Source organism: Crocodylus porosus, unplaced genomic scaffold (genome assembly GCF_001723895.1).
Source record: "Crocodylus porosus isolate Cpor-Errol unplaced genomic scaffold, CroPor_comp1, whole genome shotgun sequence".
NCBI classification, from domain to species: domain Eukaryota; kingdom Metazoa; phylum Chordata; order Crocodylia; family Crocodylidae; genus Crocodylus; species Crocodylus porosus.
This window is the reverse complement of record NW_017728906.1, coordinates 189,915,056-189,935,215: the sequence shown is the minus strand read 5'-3', so window position 1 is coordinate 189,935,215 and position 20,160 is coordinate 189,915,056. Positions and strand designations below refer to the sequence as shown.

Sequence of the window (20,160 nt, the reverse complement as noted above, 5' to 3'; positions counted from 1 at the left end):
ACACACACAACACACCCCACACATACACACACCACACACACCCATGCCAGATACACACGCACCCTAATAACGGCTCCATGCTCCCTGCTCTGGCAATGCAGCCAGGCCACATGGTACTACAGTGCTAACAGGCAGGGAGTGCAATTGCTGGGGGTGGGATGGGCTGGGCTGCTCAGTCCTGCTGATGCTCCTCCTGGGTCCTATTGCCCCTGTCTCTTATCAGCTTTGATAGGAGCTGGGGCAAGTCAATACAGGTTTAAAGCCTAAGGACTTCCTGCCTGAGGGGGTGGGTCCGTGCAGCCAGTTGCCCCCACCCTCTCCAGAGTGCATGTGTATTTGGCCCCCAGCATTACAGACAGACTAAGCCTTTTATTATATTACAATTGTAAAAGCTTTGGAGGACTAGTTTCTGGGAAGTAGAAAAATCTCAGTTCTAGTCTCTGCTTCCTGGAGTGCTTATGAATGAAACACAGAAATAACCCTGGTGGCAAGGACCAGAACCCAGGACTTCCCCTCCCAGCTAAGAGTCTGCTTCAGAGTCAAGTTTAGTGTCTACCTGCTTAGGTGAGAAGACTTCTGCAAATATATGGAAACCTAAGTTTAGATATCTGAATGCTTCTTCCTAAGTCCTGCCTGTGGGTCTAGTTTACCAGTCTGGAGTTTGTTTTAAATACCTGAGCTGTTTTTGAGAATGAATTTAAGGTTAAATTATCAAAAGTAAGGTCTCTTAGAAGCCAGAATCATTTTCTAAATCACTCAATCACTCTGGGTCCTTTGTAAATTTTCCCCTAAATAAAAGTTGTACTTCAGAAGTGCCTGTAATAATTACAGCTCAGCTAGAAAGGAAATCGATCCTAAATTATTTGAAATTAACCATGTTGTTTTGAACCATGTGGTTGTTCTCCCACTTATCCTTTAAGAATACCTTGATTGACATACTGTTGCTTATTGCAGCAGTCACATTTGCCATACACTATGCTTATTGAAAGATAAAACTCAATTTTTTAGACCTTTGAAAAGATGCATCGGTAACCTGCTTTCCAAGAAAACAGTGGGTTATTCCAAAGAAATGAACAGGTATCTACTTTAAAGAAGAGAAAAAAAACTTTTACTATCCTCACCTCTTTCAGTTTACCTCTAAATTGCTGTACTTAAATTATTAGTCTTTCAAAAATGCTCTTGCATAACTCCAACTTTGTCGCGTACAACTGTGTGCTGTTAGGGCAGCCTCCAAGGTCTGTTGTTACATGCAGCAGAGAGGAAATTTTCTCATGTTCTGGAGGGGGTGAAGATGGCTGCTTTGTGGGTGAAAGCCCTTCAAATGGAAGGAAACAGTTACCTCCAGCAACAAGCTACATGACGGCTAGAAGCTGTTTGGGCAGTAACACAGGATCTCCCAGTTGAGTTCTGTAGACTTATTTCATTTTAAATACCCCTTGCTTGAACTAAGATGGCAAGACCTGGTCAGTAGCCCCTCTAGCAAAAACATGTTTATTGAATGCTAGAAGCTAAATGCTTGACAAATGAGAGGAGTGTATTCCTTTGGGATTTCCAAACTCCCTGCTCCCATGCATTCAAAAACCATTCAATTGTTAATCCTAATATGCTCTCAGGTTTCTCTTCCACATGTTTCTTTTCAGATATAATTGAGTCTAAATGCCTGTAACTTGATCACATTCTCATTACAATTTTTGCTACATTAACTGACCTCATGGATGATTTATGGCCAATATACTTTACAATCCATGATTCAAAACTTCCAAGATATTTGGCACAGTATATATGTTGTCTGCTTTGTTTTGCATTAAACCAGAAGTTTTTGGCTACAGGAAAACATACTTTTTAAAAATCTGGTTCAGAGTTGCTTTCCTTTAATTCTGTGTCTATGTCTATATACCCCTCTCCCTTAAATGTTATCTTATGTATTCTTGGGGTCAAATCCTTGACCCCCAAGTAGAAGTCTCATACCACAGTGAAGCTAATACACTTTCACCATGCTGGAATCATCATAGTATGAATAGGTCTTAGAAAAGACCTGTGTATCTACTCAGCTGCAAAACTGTTTTGCATTGCTCCCTTGTAGTTTTTAGGGGACAAGGCATAGCTGAACTAGAGTTAGAAAAAACACTGCTAGTATAGAAGTTAAGGCGAGGTCATTGATCATGAGATACAGTGTAGATAAGCCCAGCTGCAATTCCCTGTTGATGGAGTGGAATGATTTGTAATTCTTCTTTATAAACCATAGTGGAGAAGCTTTTGGGTGCAAAACTTTGTCCAGGGTCAAAACACATTTGTGTATATTTCAGAAATACAAATTAAGGAAGCATTAACTTTCACAGCCCCTTGATGGCATCCTAAAGATACACGATGCCTTACCATATGCAACTGCAAATTAATTAGTAGCAAGGAAATGTTTTATGTTTCTAGAAAGGAAAAATTTACAAAGTCTCCTGTCAGTTGCACAAAAAACAGCTGCCAGTTAATCCAGATTTCATTGTTACTTTTGCAGGTGCAAACATGGACCAAGGCATAGATGCTGTAAACACTTTGAAGATAACTGCATCTCATATTGCGTTAAAGTAAGTACAAACAAAGGCAAATTTATAAACATGGATTGAAACTGGTAAAAACATGAAGTTTAGCACAGAATAAATATAGATAAGTAAGAAATGGGGAAGAAGCCTGTTGATGCTGCTTTTTCCATTATAGAGCTGACAAGTTTGTGAAAAACACCTTCTAAGTTAGCCCTTTTGGAGTTCCTGAGACTTTGGGATCAATTAAAATCAACCAAGAATTTAAAGTGAATGAAAAACAGATCAGCAAGAGATTTGCTTAATTATGTGATGGACTGTGTAACTGATCCTTCTTGCAGCTCCACCCTAAATAAAGTACCTGGAATGTGCTGTGTTCATCAGATGGATCTGTAGCAGCACACATACAGCTGTGCATATCTGGCACACTGGTATTTGATTTTGGACTTGCTTGCCTATTAATTTATTTTAAGGGGCAAGGGTAATGGGAGATTTGTCCACAGTTGCTGTACACAGGGAGAGTTGTCTGTGTCTGTTGGCATAAATTATCCTTCATAACATGGTCAGTGCATTTTTTTTCAGGGGAGTACTGTGTGGAGGAGATTGTGTTAGCTGGAATTAGTTTGGCACAGGTGGTGCCACCTGCCATACGTTCTTTACTTTTGGTGAGACTCCAGCAGAGCTGTCTCTTAATAGTTTACATTTTTTTTTTTTTTATTTCTGGAGCAGCAGATATGGCTGTCTGGACAGTTGAGATTTTTCAGAGGCTATATTTTGCCATAAAACTCCCCTACCTTTTTCATTAAAATTTTACATCCTGTTAGAATTAATTCCTTGGTGTTTTTAAAAGGTATGAGTAGCTAAACTTAGTTTCATAGTTTTTAGGGTCAGAAGGGACCTGAGTAGATCATCTAGTCCGACCCCTGCCATGGCAGGAAATAATACTGGGGTCAACGACCCCAGCAAGATGTTCATCCAAACTCTTAAAAACCCCCAGGGTAGGAGCCAGCACCACTTCTCTTGGAAGTTGGTTCCAGATCCTAGCCACCGTGACCATGAAGTAGCGCTTCCTTAGGGTAGAGCAAAGGGCAATAGCAATTTTAATATTTTATACAAGTTAGTTTACCTGTTATTCGGTGTCAGTTTTTTTACTATTTTTTTTAAACTGAAATATTTTGGTGCACCATTAAGTTGCATAGTGTTTTGTTTCAGTTTCAGCAAAACATCGTATCAAGCACTACCGTTTCATTCAGGTCTATGAGTGTTTTGCTCTAGAGGCTAGAAGACTAGTGTATAAAATAAATTATTTGCAAAAACTTCAGAATCCCAATAATACCTTCTGGTTACATGCACAAAGACTGAACATTTTAAACTAACACCTGCCCGGCCTCCACTATCCTATGTCTGGTGATGAAAGTGTTTTGGGGTTTTGTTTTCTTGCTTGAAGAATATCTCTCTTTTAAAACATCCTTTGATAGCTGTTCTGCTTCTCTGTGGCAGCTGGGGAATTTTTCTGAGACCATATCCCACTGGCTTCTTTATTGCACAAAGACGGTGGTTCTTCCAAAAGCCAACCCTCTTGTTCACAGGCAAGAGCCATTCAATTTAACAGCCCCTTGTAGCTTTGGTACAGCTTCCAAGATCCCTCCCTGCCAATTTCTGGCTACAGAAATGAATGTTTAAGGATCCAAGAAAGATAACATTCAAAACAGGGGCCAAAATGCATCAGGTATTCACCAAAAATGTGGAATTTGTATATGGATGAAGATATATCTCTCAGTGGATAGATGGAGACTACTGATTTTAGAAAGCTCAGTAAGAGTTACATTCACCCTAATGCAAAGGGTTTGTGCAGGTTCATGGGGCTTACGTGCATAAGTAAGCCTACATTATGGGCTTAAGTGATACAAAGGTCTTTTCATGTTGTCTCTTTATTCATTAGGTTGAATTTCACTATAAATGCACATTTGCAGCAGACTGCTGCCCTAGTCATTAGTTTGTACACGCTTTGCCTTTTGACCCTTATAATCTCATCCAAATCCCCATAGGTCCTGAGTGCAAAGTGATACATGCACAGCCGTGACAGCTATAAATACACCCACAAGACTTTATTTTCTCTAGAGTATAATTTCTTGAAGACAAGGCATCTCCCTTCCCGAATAATGATGGAGCCCATGCTGCTTTGTTTTAAGCTGGAGGGTCAAGAGGTTCAGTCAGCAGAATGATCAGCTGGTTAAAGTAGTGTTCCAGTGATATAGCTGTGATGGTCCAGGAATTACATGAGGTAAGGATTTCTTAGCGTGATGTCTTTTATTGGTTCGGCTGCATAGTTGGGATGGAGTTGGACAAGCTTTTGAATACATTCTTCTGAAAAATACTTGCATTCAAAAGCTTGTGTAATTCTATCCCAACTATACCATTGGTTTAATAAAACATAACACCTTAAGAAATCCTTGCCTCTCACAACTGTTTTAAGGTTCTTCATAACTAAGGAAATAGATGATGTTCCCATTAGCCAGTATGCCTAACAAAGGAAAGGATTATGGTGTTTTTAGAGAGCTCCACTGCACCTTTGGTTTGTATCTTACATTTTCTGCAAAGGCCTCTTTTTGGCATACTATTATACATTAAGTCTGAATGACAATGATATAACTAGTGGAATTAATGTTAGGTTGGCCACCATTTTTCTGAATTTCTTTGATTTTGCACTTTGCGAGTTTATATATTTTTATTTACAAAGTATAAGTAAAAATATGTGCATGGAATTGCGTCCTTTGTATTTACACATATGGCATTTTAAAGATCTGTGGATATCTAAGAGAGTGGGATGTTTTCTGGATTAATATATACACACGTAGCTTTGAGCTCTTTCTAAGATTACCTTTGATCAGTAATAGCTGCCTACTAACAAAGCAGTAGCATAGTTTTTTAATGTGATGTTGTTTCAATTAAATACTTATTACCAGATTTTCCCCCTCTATTACATTTCTCCTTACTGCTGAACAATTTGTATTACTATAACTATGCTAACATGGCCATTCCAGGCTGTTTCTTTCTCCTACTCTATATTTAATTGAATAAGTCAGCCATTAATGCAGTAACATTTTATTTTCATGCTATATAGTAGTTGATTTACTGTCTAATATTCATAGATTTCACTTAAGATTTATATAACTACAGTCATCAAGGCATCAAACATCCAGACTCAGTCTGTCCTTTGTCTTCTGTCTCAATGATCTAAAGGTTGGGGGGGGGAGGGGGAGTCTGAGCAGCCTCCACTCCTCTATATTCCTGTCAAAGGTCATGGTGACCTCTCACGCATACACCATAATCCAGAAGGCTCAACAGTTGCCTACTACTACTTCATATTCGAAATAATTGGGGTGGGGGGTTGGTTGTTTCTTGCCACTGCAAACTTCTGAAGAGCACTTTCGAGCCCAGTAGCAATATTTCATGCACATCTTTCCTGTCTCCTTTGATTGAGTTGGTGCTATCCTGTAATATGAATAGGTGAGGTGAGGATTGTAGGGAATGGGCATACATTAGCCATCATACTTATATATATGAGAAGTGCTATTTTGTCTGTGCCATTGTAGCAGATAACAGCATGTGTCATCCACTTTACCTGCTAACTGGATTCAATACAGATATTTTTGAACATGAATTATAATAATGCCAAGATACTGTTTGTTTGTTTTTTAAAGAATCTGTTTTAAAAATGGATTATTCAGTGATTTTTGGAGATATGTCATCTTATTGTATCACTATTTTTGCCTTTTCTTAGTCTCATATAGCAGCATTTCTGCAGTATACAGTGTTCTTGTGCAGAGATATGATACGCAGATTTAACTCCTCCTCTTCTTCCTTTCTTGTTTCTTTCAGTCTTTCTATGGAAATTAAGGCGTGTGATTTGGCACCTTGCTTAGCTGATTTAAAAACAATATCACTTCCTATCCCTGTAGATAATGGAAATGCTCTTTAAATATGTTATCTTATTTTCCCCTGATTTCTTATTAAGCTAAGTACATCATGCTACTAATTGCTGTTCATTGCTTATGAAAGCTAGGACCCTATACCAACAAACCAATGTTTCTCAATGCGACCAGTATAGATTAAAGCCTAACTATTATACCATGTCATGTTTCAATCCATCAGAACTAAAAAGCCCTTCTTCTGGTGGGCATAAAGACAGAGAGCTGTCAGTGCTGAAAAATTTGGAGTGGAGCGTTCAAATGTTCCAGCCTTCTGGATGGAGAGCAGCAAAGGTGCCTCAAAGGCAAGCTCTCTAAGCAGAAGGTGGTAGGTGAGGCTGCTGCCTCACTTATCCCACTTAAGCTCCCCCTCATTGTGGCACATGGGGTAGGGGAATTCTCTTGCAGCTGGACTTGTCCACATGACCTGGAGTTGCACTCAAAGCAGGAGGCAGCACAGCTGGAGCTGTCTTGGTTTGAGACAGGTCAATCTGAGGGCCTGTCTCTCTCCCTTGGAGAGACAGAGGTAGAGTGGAGCACTGCTGGCTACTGAGGGTCCTCAGGAACCTACAGCTGTTCAGGTTTCCCAAGGGAAAAGAGATCTTGCTTGTTAGAAGTGTTCTCATTTTTTCATGGAAGAGCCAGTTCTTTTTTTGCAAAGAAACACTTGAATGGCTATATGCTCTTTCTGTGCCAAGAGAAATGCATTTCTCCTGGTACAAATATAGCACCTGTTCATAACCATAGTCATGGCTATGCTAGGCATGGTGCAAACAGATAACCATTTGGTCTGAGCCCCCATGAAGTTACACTTTAAATGTGAGACAACAGACCACAGATGTATTTGGACAGACTGGGGAGTACAATGAGACCAGATTGGTCACCATTATTAGTCTTAGCATGCCAGCAGTCCAACTAGCATTGAAAAAAAAGAGAGGCATCTGTGGGTGATGTGATGGAGAAGGGGGACTGAGTACAGAGGTGAAATGATACAAGTATTGAGGTAGGAATATAATCTTTGCAGCAATGTTGTTGTTAGATATGGCTGGGGCATAATTGCATTATTAAGACTATTGTGAAGCTTCCTATACTTTGATGTAATGATCTAAATTAATCCTTAAATTTAGATCTGAATTACTTTGTAGAATATCACTAACTCCATATAGCCCATAAGCTTGTGGTAGAGATTTTCATTATAAGATCAGTCACACACTGTTGTACCATAAACAATTTAGAAAATAAGACTTACTTATCCTTAAAAATGAAATCAGAGGGAAACCTGGAGTTCATACAGACCTTTGGGTACTGCCTGTTTACTATCAACATTGTAAAATCACACAATATATTTATGTGCATAAATACCATGGCATAAATACTGCCCTTCCACTTTCATATATTATTATTTGATTTGAGGGTTCTGAGGGAGTTGGCTGATGTGATTGCAGAGCCATTGACCATCATCTTTGAAAACTCATGGTGATCAGTAGAGGTCCCTGATGATTGGAAAAGGGCAAACATAGTGCCCATATTTAAGAAAGGGAAGGAGGAGGATCCAAGGACCTACAGACCATTCAGCCTCACCTCAGTCCCCAGAAAAAATCATGTAGCAGACCCTCAAGGAATCCATTTCTAAGCACTTGGAGGAAAAAAAGGTTATTAGGAACAGCCAGCATGAATTCACCAGGAGCAAGTCATGCCTGACCAATCTGATTGTCTTCTGTCATGATATGACTGGCTCTATGGATGGGGAGACCAGTGGATATGGTGTAGTTTGATTTTAGCAAGGCTTTTGATATGGTCTCTCACAACATTCTTACAGGCAACCTAAGGAAGGTATATTATCAGCCTCAGAGAATAGTAATTAGTGGCTCGATGTCTAGTTGCAGTGGATATCAAGTGGAGTGCTCCAGGGGTCAGCCCTTGAGCCAGTTTTATTCAATGTCTTCATTAATGACCTGGAAGATGGCATAGAGCACACCCTCAGCAAGTTTGAAGATGAGACCAAGCAAGGGGGAAGTAGTAGATACTCTGAATGGTAGGGCTAGGATTCAGAGTGACCTAGACAAATTGGAGGTTTGGGACAAAAGAAATCTCATGAGGTTCAACACAAGTGCAAAGTCCTGCACTTAAGACAGAGCAGTCCCTTGCACCAGTGCAGGCTGGGGTTTGACTGGCTGGGTAGGAGCTCTGCAGAAAAGGATGTAGGGGTTATAGTGGACAATAAATTGAATATATTCCAGCAGTGTGGCTTTGTTGCCAAAATGGCTAATGGCATCCTGGGCTGCATTGGTAGGTGTGTTTCCAATAGGTCAAGGGAAGTGATTCTTCCCTTCTATTCAGCACTGGTGAGGCCACATCTGGAGTACTGTGTTCAGTTTTGGGCTCCCCACTACAGAAAGGAACAAGTTGAAGAGAGTCCAGCAGAGGTCAACAAAAATGGTGAGGGGGCTGAGGGACATGATTTATGAGGAAAGACTGAGGGAACTGGGCTTATTTAGTCTAGAGAAGAGACTGAGAGGGTTCTTAATAGCAGCTTTCAGCTACCTGAAGGGGGAGTTCAAAGGAGGATGGAGCTAGATGGTGGCAGTGGTGATGTGGTCAATGGTGGCAGATAACAAAACAAGGAGCAACAGTCTCATATTGCAGCAAGAGACGTTTAGGTTAGATACTAGGTTAGGAAGAATTTTCTCACTAGAAGGGTAGTAAAACACTGGAGCAGGTTACCCAGAGAGGTTGTGGAATATCCACCCCTGGAGGTTTTCAAGACCTGGCTAGACAAAGCTTTGGCTGGGATGATCTAGTTGGAGATGGTCCTTCTTGGAGCAGGGGGTTGGACTAGATGTCTTCCTGAGGTCCCTTCTCACCCTAACTTTCTATGATTCTATGATATATCACTGTAATGGAGAACCTGAGGCATCCTGTTACTTTAAGGGAGAAGGCGCCCAGGAAGAGCCGCAGGTGGGAGAAGGCTGCGAGGGAAAAGCTGTAGGAGAATTAGTGTAGGGATGTAGGGACTGTGAGTACTTACTGCAGAGGTAGTTGTTCTGCAGTAGAACAATAGGAAAATGCCCGTGTGAGCAGTAGGAAGCCTATTGCAGTGCTCGCTGTTCTGCAGTAGGGCTGTAGGCTGAAGCCCTGCAGGGGAGACAAGGCACTGCTCCAAGGCACTGACATGGAGACCAGTCAATGAGCCTAATTAGAGGGCACCTGTGGCCAGTCATGTGGAGTCACCTGACCAGAAAGGGGTGAGGTCTGGGAGAGAGAATCCAGACCCAGAGCCAACACGGTCAGTCTGGCCCTGGAGGCTGAAAAGGGATGATTTCTGTGGTGAGATGCCTGTTGCTGAGAGATGGACTGTGAATATGCTGTGCTGGAGATAGCAAGTGCAGGGCTAAGGGCTAGCAGCAGACTAGGCTGAGATACCTGGACATGAATTCATGCACCAGAGCTGGAGGCCTGCAGCCAGAGGAAAGGGGGCAAAGGCTGAGAAGGCCGAGGTCCCAAGAAGGGAGTGATGCCACGAGGCATAGGCATAGCGTAAGGGGCGGATGGAGCCCCATAACAGTCCTTAAAGCTACGGGTGCCTTGGGGTGGCATGGGCAGGTCAGGAGGATTCACTTAACCTGAGAGGGGAAGAATGGAGCCTAGCAGGGTCTGAGACAAACCTGCTGGTGGGTAGAAGAACTGGGGCTTGCTCTAGGACCCTTAGGCAGCCTCCCTTCTGTTCAAATAAATGCATTGAGGTATGGCAGATGTGTGAGAATGGGAGAGCACCCTACAGCTCAAGCAAGGCAAGGGTTGCATGGTCACCAGGAGGCCTTAACAGCTATCTCTGCAACGTGAACCCTGTTACAGTTGCTTACCTTGTTTGTAGAAACAGTTTCATAAGGAAAAAATTATAGAGGATCATTTTTGGAAGACAAGGGTATAACTAAATGTTTAATGAAAATAAAACTAGGAATTTTTGCTGCTTGCAGATGTTATTAAGAAACAAACAAACACACTTTACTGGAAGGAGTGGTGCATTACTTCTACCCAGCTCCGCAGCTTCTGTACAGAACCAGTGCTTCAACGGGACTTTTTGGTGCTTTTATCTAAAGCTGTTTCAATCAGCTGTTAGATAAAAGCTGCACTAAAGCGCCCAGTCTTTACAGAGGTTGGGCAAGCCAAGTACAACTACCATGCTGGCTCTTCTGGCCATGCGTTGGGCTCAGCACAGGAGCATGCCAAGTTTAAAGTAAAACACTGGTTTTTGGAGGTTTAGCATCTGCAAGCAGGCTTTACAAGGGATTGATCTACAGAAAGATTTTAGTCCATAAATTGGATGTTAATTCCAAAGTTCTGCCCATTGTAATGACAATGAGAATTATCTTGACGATTATGAGAACAGTCTCACAAACAAATGGCAAAAAACGTGCACATTTAGTGCCTGCCTAATTTAGTAAGAATGTACTGCCAGTGGCAAGCACATGATTTTCAGCTGTTTTCAAATGAAATGTCTTCAAACCAAAACTGTTTTTGCTCTTTCAGAATGCTATAAACAAAAAAATTGAACTGGTTACCAAACTGCAGAAAAGCATCTAAACAAAAAGCTGAAAACATTTTTTCTTCCCATTTGTGTGATTGTGTTTTAAAAAAGAATGGACACATTTTATTCAGACTTTTCAGAGCAAGTCACCTGTGGGCTTAGGAATAAGTATAATAAGCTTTTGAAACCACTGTGAAAACTAGCCAAAGAAAGGTTTGAGGGAGAACCAGCATCAACTTATTTATGGCACTTTACAGAAGAGACACTCAGAAGTGTATCAGCTTTTCAGGGTAGGAAAAATCCCACATGAGCCTTTTGAACAGTTTTGCACAAGAGTTCCCTTTTGGTTTTGAGCTTTCTCTTGCAGCAGATTTTGCAAAGCCTCCAAAATTGGTTGTTTGTAAGATTCAATGCCAAGGACTCAGTGTCACTCTAATTCTCACAGTCTCTAAAAAGACTTTGTTGTTAAGGATGTTTTTTCCTCCATTAGTACTTCTTTCAGGTTTTGAGTCTGTAGCATAATTTTTACAGCATTGCTTTGCTCTCCAATCCCATTTGTGGTTGAAAAAGAGGGAAGAATAATTTGGAAATTAAGCCATCAGAACTGTTTAAAGGAACAGAACCTTGGACCAGAGATAAACAGAGCATATCCTCTGAGGCTATTTAAGCATCCATTCAAATTAAAGGAAAGGCAGTCAGTCTAGGTTTTTATTTATTTATTTTGTTATTTTTCAGGGAAATTAGGTCGAAAATAAAGCTTCAAGTTCCAAGAAGGGGGATACATTTCAGATAATATCTGCAAAGTGGTGTTTTAATAGGTTGTGTGTCAATAATACAGGATTACTTTACTTGTTTTCTCCAATTTTTTTTGCTTTCCCCCCACTTTTTCTAATGTTGCCATTTCTTAACATTTTCTCCAGGGCTTCATTAGAATGTTTAGTGTTGGATACCTGATCCAGTGCTGCCTTCGAATCCCATCCGCATTCAGGCATCTGTTTACAAAACCTTCCCGGCTGCTTTCGCTCTTCTACAACAAGGAAAACTTCCAGCTTGGCGCTTTTCTAGGATCTTTTGTCAGTATATACAAAGTAAGTTTAGAGACTGCAAAGCATTGCAAGTTTGGTATTTATGTCATTAGATTTCTAAAACACCATATATTCACACATCTTAAAGAGCTGGGCTTTTTTTTCCTGTTGCTTCTATCAAACAGCCTTTCACCCACTAAGAAAATTAACTGTCCTTAAATCTTACATACGAAGTCAGTATCTTGTGCCAAGACCTGTACTTCCATTGTCCTCCCAAGCAGTGCTCAAAAATACATTGGAGCATACTGTGATATGGGTTCATATGGGTTATTCCAGTTGATATGTGTTATTCCAGGTGGATGAAGAGTGAATACTTAAGTCAAGAAACCACCACGGGGGTATCTGAGGAGACTCTAGTTCAGACACCTCTGACTGCAGTGTTTCCTGGAAAGTTAGACACTTTATCAGGCAACCTGGTCTCAGGCCATTTGAGACGGTTTAAGCTCAAAATCAGCACCTGAAATTCTACCTTGAAGCTAATCAGCAACAAATTGCAGAGTGCAAAGTAAGGTGTCATGTGGTTCTGATAAGACACTGCACTCAAAACCAACTTCTGACATAGTGTCAGCTTCACAAGCAAGGTCAACTCACAGCCTACTGCACTTGGCAGCACAGTTTGGGGAGGAGGTGAGCAGCCAACAGTGGCAAAAGAACAGGCTAGGAAATATTTTAAAAATTTAGACTTGTACAAATCCATGGGGCCAGATGGGATGCACCTGAGGGTGCTAAGGGAGTTGATTGATGTGGTCACAGAGCCATCAGCCATCATCTTTGAAAACTCATGGTGATAAGGAGAGGTCCCAGATGATTGAAAGAGGGCAAACATAATGCCCATAGTTAAGAAAGGGAAAAAGGAGGGTCCAGAGAACTGCAGACCAGTCAGCCTTACCTCAGTCCCTGGGAAGATCATGAAGAAGATCCTCAAGGAATCCATTTCTAAGCACTTGGAGGTGAAAAAGGTGATCAGGAGTGGTCAGCATGGATTCACCAAGGTCAAATCATGCCAAACCAAACTCGTTGCCTTCAATGATAAGACAACTGGCTCTGTTGACGTAGGGAGACCAGCGGATGTGGATTATCTTGACTTTGGCAAGGCTTTTGATACAGTCTCCCACAGCATTCTTTCAGGCAAGCTAAGGTGGTATGGGTTGGATGAATGGACCAAGGTGGATGGAAAACTGGCTGGATCATCAGTCTCAGAGAGTAGTAGTCAATGGTTCTATGTGTAGTTGGCAGCTGGTATTGAGCGGAGTGCCCCAGGGGTTGGTCCTGGGAACAGTTTTGTTCAATGTCTTCATCGATGACCTGGAAGATGGCACAGAGTGCACCCTCAGCAAGTTTGCAAATGACACCAAGCTGGGGCAAGTAATAGATATGCTGAAGGGTAGAGTTAGGATTCAGAGAGACCTAGACAAATTGGAGGATTGGGCCAATAGAAATCACGTGAGTTTCAATAGGGACAAATGCAAAGTCCTGCACTTAAGACAGAAAAATCCCATGTACCAGTTTAGGTTGGTGACTGGCTGACTGGGTAGCAGCTCCGCAGAAAAGGACCTGGGGTTACAGTGGACAATAAGCTGAACATGAGCCAGCAGTGTGCCCTTGTTGCGAAGAAGGCTAACAGCAAACTGGGCTGCATTAGTAGGTGTTACCAGCAGGTCAGAGGAAGTGATTAAGTATACCCCTCTATTCAGCACTGGTGAGGCATCTGGAGCACTGTGTTTAGTTTTGGGCTCCCCACTACGGAAAGGATGTGGATAAATTGGAGGGAGTCCAGCGGAGGGCAACAAAATGGTTAGGAGGCTGGAACACATGACTTGTGAGGAGAGGCTGAGGGAACTGGGCACATTTATTCTGCAGAAGATGATACTGAGAGGGGATTTTATAGCAACCTTCAGCAACCTGAAGAGTGGTTCCAAAGAGGATGTAGCTAGTCTGGTCACAGAGGTAGTAGATGGCAGAACAAGGAACAATGGTTTCAAGTTGCAACAATGGAAGTTTAGATTAGATACAGGCAGCCCTTGACTTAAGACTTTGAGTTACAACAAATGGCATTTATGACATTTATAAATTGACACCCTGTTTTGAGGTTCCCAAGCCGGTTTCATCTTTGATGGTTGACACAGCTAGGTCCAGCTGGTAAGTCTGTTGTGGTGATGGGGAGGGGGGAAGGAAGGGGTGTGGGGGGGAAGATCAATGCCCCCGCAGCGAGGGAGGTATTCGGGCTGGGGCTGGAACTAGGGCTAGGGCAAGTGCTGCCCAGGGAAGGGGTGGGGTGGATCGTGCTGCCCATCTGGGGGCTGTTGGTGTGGCGACTTGTCTGGCAGCTCTTGCTGCTGCTCCCACTGCTAGTCCTGGAGGGCATGGGGTGGGGGTGTGTGCCCCAGGATCTGTGCAGGGCAGGCAGGGCAGGGGCTGTGCTCCGGGCAGAAGGCACTGGGAGCAGGAGTTATGGCCCCCCCGTTTCTTGCCATGCAGGTTGCACACACCCGTTCCATGCCTTGTCACTGCTCGCCCAGCCAGGGCAAAGCTGCTGCTTGTCCAGGAGGTACAGGGAGGCTGGGCCGGCTCCCATCGCTGCACACACCTTGTCCGGAGGCAGCGCAGTGGCTCAGTCTTGCCCTGGCCCTACACCAGCTGGCAAGAAGTGTGGGGGGGCAGAGCCCCCTCCCAGCACCTTCCACCCAGAGCATATCCCCAACCCCACCCACCCCGCACAAATCTTGGGACACACACCGTTGCCCCATGCCCTCCCAGACCAGCAGCAGAAGCAGTGGCAAGAGCTGCTGGACAAGCTGCCACACAAGCAGCTGCTGGACTGGTGGTGCGCAGTGGCATGAGCCACCCACCCCCTCCTTAAGCATCGCTTGCCCCAACCCCAGCTCCAAGTCCTCCCTCACTGTGGGGGCATTGATCTGCACCCCCCCCGTGCCCCTTACCTCCCCCCTCTTCCCCACCAGAACAGACCTACCAGCTGGATGCAGTTGTTTTGAGGGTGATAAAAGAACCAATCCCCCATTTGCAACATTGTTCCTATGGGAAAATTGGTTCCAAGTTATAAAGTTTTGACTTAAGGCGCAGTTTTCAGGAACCAATTTTGTTGTAAATCTAAAGACTACCTGTATTAAGAAAAACTTTCTCACTAGCAGGGCAGTAAAAGACTGGAATAGGTTACCTACAGAGCTTGTGGAATCTTTGTAGGTTTTTAACACTCAGTAGACACAGCCTTGGCTGGGATGATATAGTCCCGCTTTGAGCAGGGGGTTGGACTAGATGACCACCTCAAGACCACCTCCAACCCTATGTTTCCATGATCTATGCATTTCCTTTATGATTCTAAACTTATAAAGGATATCCGATATAAGTTCTTCATCTTATAAATTGGTACAGTGCCAGTGAAGTTAATTATAGTAATTTAATCAATCTCCTTAGACTTAACTCAATATGTACGCTCATCCTAAGCATGCTGCACTACTTTAATGTTGAGCTATCATATTTATAGGCCTTAACCAGATTACTTAGTCCTACAGACATATTCAGGTATTCAAAGCTACACAAGACGAATTGAAAATTAAACAAAAGTATTTTTGTGATAGAATGTTAACAACTGGAAAGCAAGCCACTACAGAATTCTACTTTAATTAAAAGGAGCCTGAATGAAAAACAGATCTAACTTTTTTGGTAGAATGAACAGCTCGTTTGGTCATGATACTTTAATTTTATTAAAAATAGGCTCAAATTTTGAGAGAGATGTCTTGGACGATATAGTAGAAGCCCCATGCAAAATACTTTTCAACCTGCACTTTCTTTAATAACTTCAACTGCTAAATGAAATCCAATTCTACCTGTTTTTTTGCTAAAGTGACCATTACTCAAATCTTTTATAAGAGTTCATAAAAAGGGTCTATTCTAGCCAATATTTTGAAACTTTATGGTGACTACACACTGGATTTGCATTGTATTGTATTCTACTTCTGTCATAATACCATATTTACTCAAATACAAGATGAGGTTATCCTCCCTCTCCCCCCCAGTTGGCATGGGGGAAAAGCCCCTCATCTTATAATCACATACCAAAAATCCCACTAAATATATTGTCTGTCAGTAAACTGCTGCCAAAAGAGTATGTGTTCAGCCAAAAAGCTCCATAAGGATAGGGTAGTGTGCCCATCTGAATAAGACATATTGTAGTAGGTTCATAGATGTAGGGTCAAAAGGGACCTGAGCAGATCATCAGATCCAACCCCTGCCCTGGGCAGGAATGAATACTGGGCTAGTATGACCCCTGGTAAGACTATGTTCATATGACCCCAGCTAGATATTACCCATTAAATGCAGTCCCACTCACTGCAGACTCTTTTTCAAGTCATGGTGAGCCACAACATGGCATAACTTTTTACTTCCTCTTCACTCCCACAGCTGCACCTTTCTTTTCCATTTTTAATGATTCCTGTTTTTTTCACCAGCTTTAAATGCTTGGCAAACATCACAAAACAGGACCCCAAATAGTTCATTCATAATCCCACTGTTGTCCCCTCTCTCAACCTGGTGCATATGATTAATAGCCCCGCCGTACATGAGATGAAGTTGGACCAGGTTGCCCTGGACCTCGTATACATTTTTGGATCATCCCAGGACTTGTGACAAGGACACCTGGTTCCAGTCATGAGTGGAGGCTAATTAGGATGTGGATCCTTTGTGGGGAGTATCTGGAGCACATGCACACAGTGAGCAGTGCTGAGCTGTGGGGTCACCATGGCTTGAAATGTTTTTGACTCTATTGGGGCCCAGCCCAGTGAACTATGTGTTAATCATTAGCCTAAATGGTTTGTAGTACATACAATAGGTTCTAAGGTGTTGCTCAAAAGTGTGTTTATGGCGTACCTGTGCTAAAACCTGCAGCAGTTTAAAAAAAAAGTAACATACATCAATTCTGGATGAACTAAGTGCACTGGTGCTATATGCAAATTGATGCAGCCATGTTTAATTTCAAAGTAGTCGTTTTCAGATTTGCTTCTCACTTCCATGCGCTCAGGGAGAGCAGGGTGTGATGGTAAAAAGAGGGGGATGGAGCTAACAGGGGAAAAAGTTGGTGGAAAGAGAGCACAGGGGCTACCTGACCCCCCCAGATTTGTTTTCCCTGTTGTAGCAATGAGAGGGGGACACATTCAAGGCAAACCTCCAGTAATGAGATTGTTTACCTGGAAAATCTTAACAAGTTTATAAATTTTCCACATAAAGAATCAAATTATTTGGGGTGATCTTATAATCAGGATCATCTTCTATTCGAGCGCGTACGGTATATATGAAACAATACTTATGCTTTCGTAATAAGCATAGTGCAACATAAGCAGATCATGTATAGTACCCTCTAAGTATGCAAAACAAAAATAAAATACAAGATGCATTTATGACCTTCAGGAGTTTTGTCAGGAAGCACTTTAAAATATCAACTCCTCTTCATACTAAAAGCAAATTTCAATACCTCTTAGAAGCTAGACGATTTCATTTGGGGGGTGCTGATACTGTATCATTACTGAAAGAAGATTTCCTTGATAAAGAATTAAAGGATAGGCACATCATTAATGCCAGTCAATACAATTTTGTATAAAACAAAATCATGCCAAAATATTTATTTTATTCTTATGAGAAGTTTAGCAAATAAATGCAACTGTTAAAAAAGTAAAGTACTTGGGGATTAGTACTCTGCAACATTCCAGTTAAAAAATGAACACTGAAAAAATACCAAGAGATCATACATAAAATAGATGGGAAACTTGCTAACTGGCATCTCAAATTACTGTCAATGACAAAATAATTACAGTATTTTTAACAAACATGTAAGTAGTGAATTTTGCACTTCGGACAGAGTTGCCAGAGAGTAGGAGAATGAGTGGGGGTGCCAGGCACCAAAGAGTCTTACCTGACAACAAAGACTCAAAGACCCTAGCTGCTGCTGCCACACTGCCTACTGCTGCAGTGATGCAGGATTCCCACAATTAGGTTGCTGTTGCCACAGTGCAGACTTCCTAGCAGCCACCCTTCTGGTGCCCACTCTAAATTGATGCCTGGAGCTGGTGTCCCCGTCACTTAACCTAGTTGTGCCGCAAGTTTTTATTGACACTATGACATCAGTACTAGACCTAACACTATTCAACATTTTTATCAGTGTGGTGGAAGTAAGTTATATTCACCATTGATAGAAATTCATAGATGATGCCAATTAGTAGAGTTCAATAGTAGAAGAGTATAGGGCAGCCATACAAAGTGATCTGAATCAGTTGGTAGTCTTGGTCCATTTCAATAGAATGTATTTTAATGCATCTAAATGCAGAGTAGCACACATAGGCTAGGGACAGACATTCAAAAAACCTGATCCTGAATTGATTCAATCTTTGCAAGTTAGTCTAATCTGCCCAGGTTGAATCAGTTTTCAACTGTACAGGCATTCCCTTTGGACTGAGGAAATGCAGGCACATGCCTGTGGTGGCTCAGGTTAGAAGTCAGAGGGTGCTAAACCACCCCTCCCTTCCATTCCAAAGTGCTGAGCTGAGGGGAAGTTGGGGTGGCCAGGCCCCAGAAGGACACACTGATTAGGGAGGGCTCTAAACCCCCACCAGCCTACACTGTCCCACGCTTTTCTCCACTCGCTGCTCAAGAGACAGAAGTGTTGCCAGACCCAACCCCCTAGCTAGCACTCTGAGGCAAAGTGGGGGTGTGCAGTGCATGCATGCATCTGTTGAAGATACTGAGCTTTTCAATCTCCCTCTTCCTGCTTCTTCATACTGTCTGCAAACCTGACAGGCAAGGGAGCCAGCAGGGAGCTGATAACACAGCATTTATCATCCCATCAACAAAACAAAATCCTCTCTCATTAGTTCAAGCTCTTCTTAAACAGCCTTTTTCCCAAGGAAGGAATGACTTGTTGATTAGCTCCAAAAAGCCCAAGGCAGGCACTGTTCTGTCTGCCTGTCCTAGGGAAATTTGAGACATACGCACAGAGGCATCTCTCAGCATTAGCTAGCATACCACATGCCTAGGGTCCATGGGGCTGGGGTCCATGCTGTGGAAGATGGGAGGGAGGAAGGGAGAAATCCCTGCTTGAGCAGCAAGCAATAAGGGGGTGGGGCAGGGGGAAGCCAGGCAGACATGGCTGTGCCTGTAGTCTCCACTAGAGCTCTGGCTAGGGAGCAGAGGAGTGGGGCCAGCCCTGTTCTCTGGAGCAGACAGCCTAACCCAGCCAGCCCAAGGATGCAAAGCATCTGGGATGCTGGAGGAATCTGATTTTACTTAAACCAGAAAGGGTTCTGGGAGGGGTGGATCCCTACTTGAGCAGTGAGTGGCAGGGGGGAAGGGGAGGTTAGGGGGAAGCCGGGCAGATCCTGCTGTGTCTGTAGTCTCTGCCAGAGCTCTGGCTTGGGAGCAAAGGGGCAGGGCCAGCTCTGCTCTCTGGACTGCCAAGGGCTGCAAAGCATCTGGGATGCTGGGGGACTCTGGTTTAACTTAGACCAGAACAGGGTCTGGGACAGATATTGCATAAACCAGTTTCACCCAAATCAGTTAAGTCTGGCTTGTCTTAAACCAGTTTCAGCCATTTTGAAACTAGTTTATGTGCACTGAATTTATGTTCTGTTATAGATTTAAACCAGTTTCTGATCACTTATAACAGTTTATGTGTAACGTCTGTCCCTAGTCATAGAAATAAGGAACTCAGGCCACACCTAAAGCATGGGTAACCAGAGCTAGGACTGTGAAAGGGATGAAGAGATCATATTGGAAAAGCAGTGCAGTAAAATTTCCTATGTATGTTCTGGTACCCAAAAAAAAAAAAAAAAGATTAATGCAGTCCTTGGTTGTATAAACAGGAATAGTGGGTTGAACTAGAGGAATGATGTTTACTTCTGTACATGGGTGCTTGTGAGGCTCTGTCTGAATCACAGAATTGTAGAAGCATACACTTTTGTTGTCTATATTTAAAAAAGGACAGTGAAAAATTGAGTTGAGGGCTAGCAAAGATGCCTTACAATGGGAATCTTAAATACTTT

The 20,160-nt window shown here is 42.6% G+C and overlaps 1 protein-coding gene across 3 annotated transcripts in view; it reads left to right on the top strand.

Annotated features, from left to right (window-relative positions):
• TMEM135 (transmembrane protein 135) overlaps positions 1-20,160 on the top strand; it is a 345,516-nt gene that overhangs the window by 311,725 nt on the left and 13,631 nt on the right. For 2 of the 3 annotated variants that reach the window (XM_019530373.1, XM_019530371.1), the window contains 2 exons: positions 2,510-2,579; positions 11,951-12,118. In XM_019530373.1, the coding sequence (XP_019385918.1) occupies positions 2,510-2,579; positions 11,951-12,118 (238 nt within the window). The remainder of the gene's footprint in view (positions 1-2,509; positions 2,580-11,950; positions 12,119-20,160) is intronic. The other variant, XM_019530374.1, reaches the window with a different exon arrangement.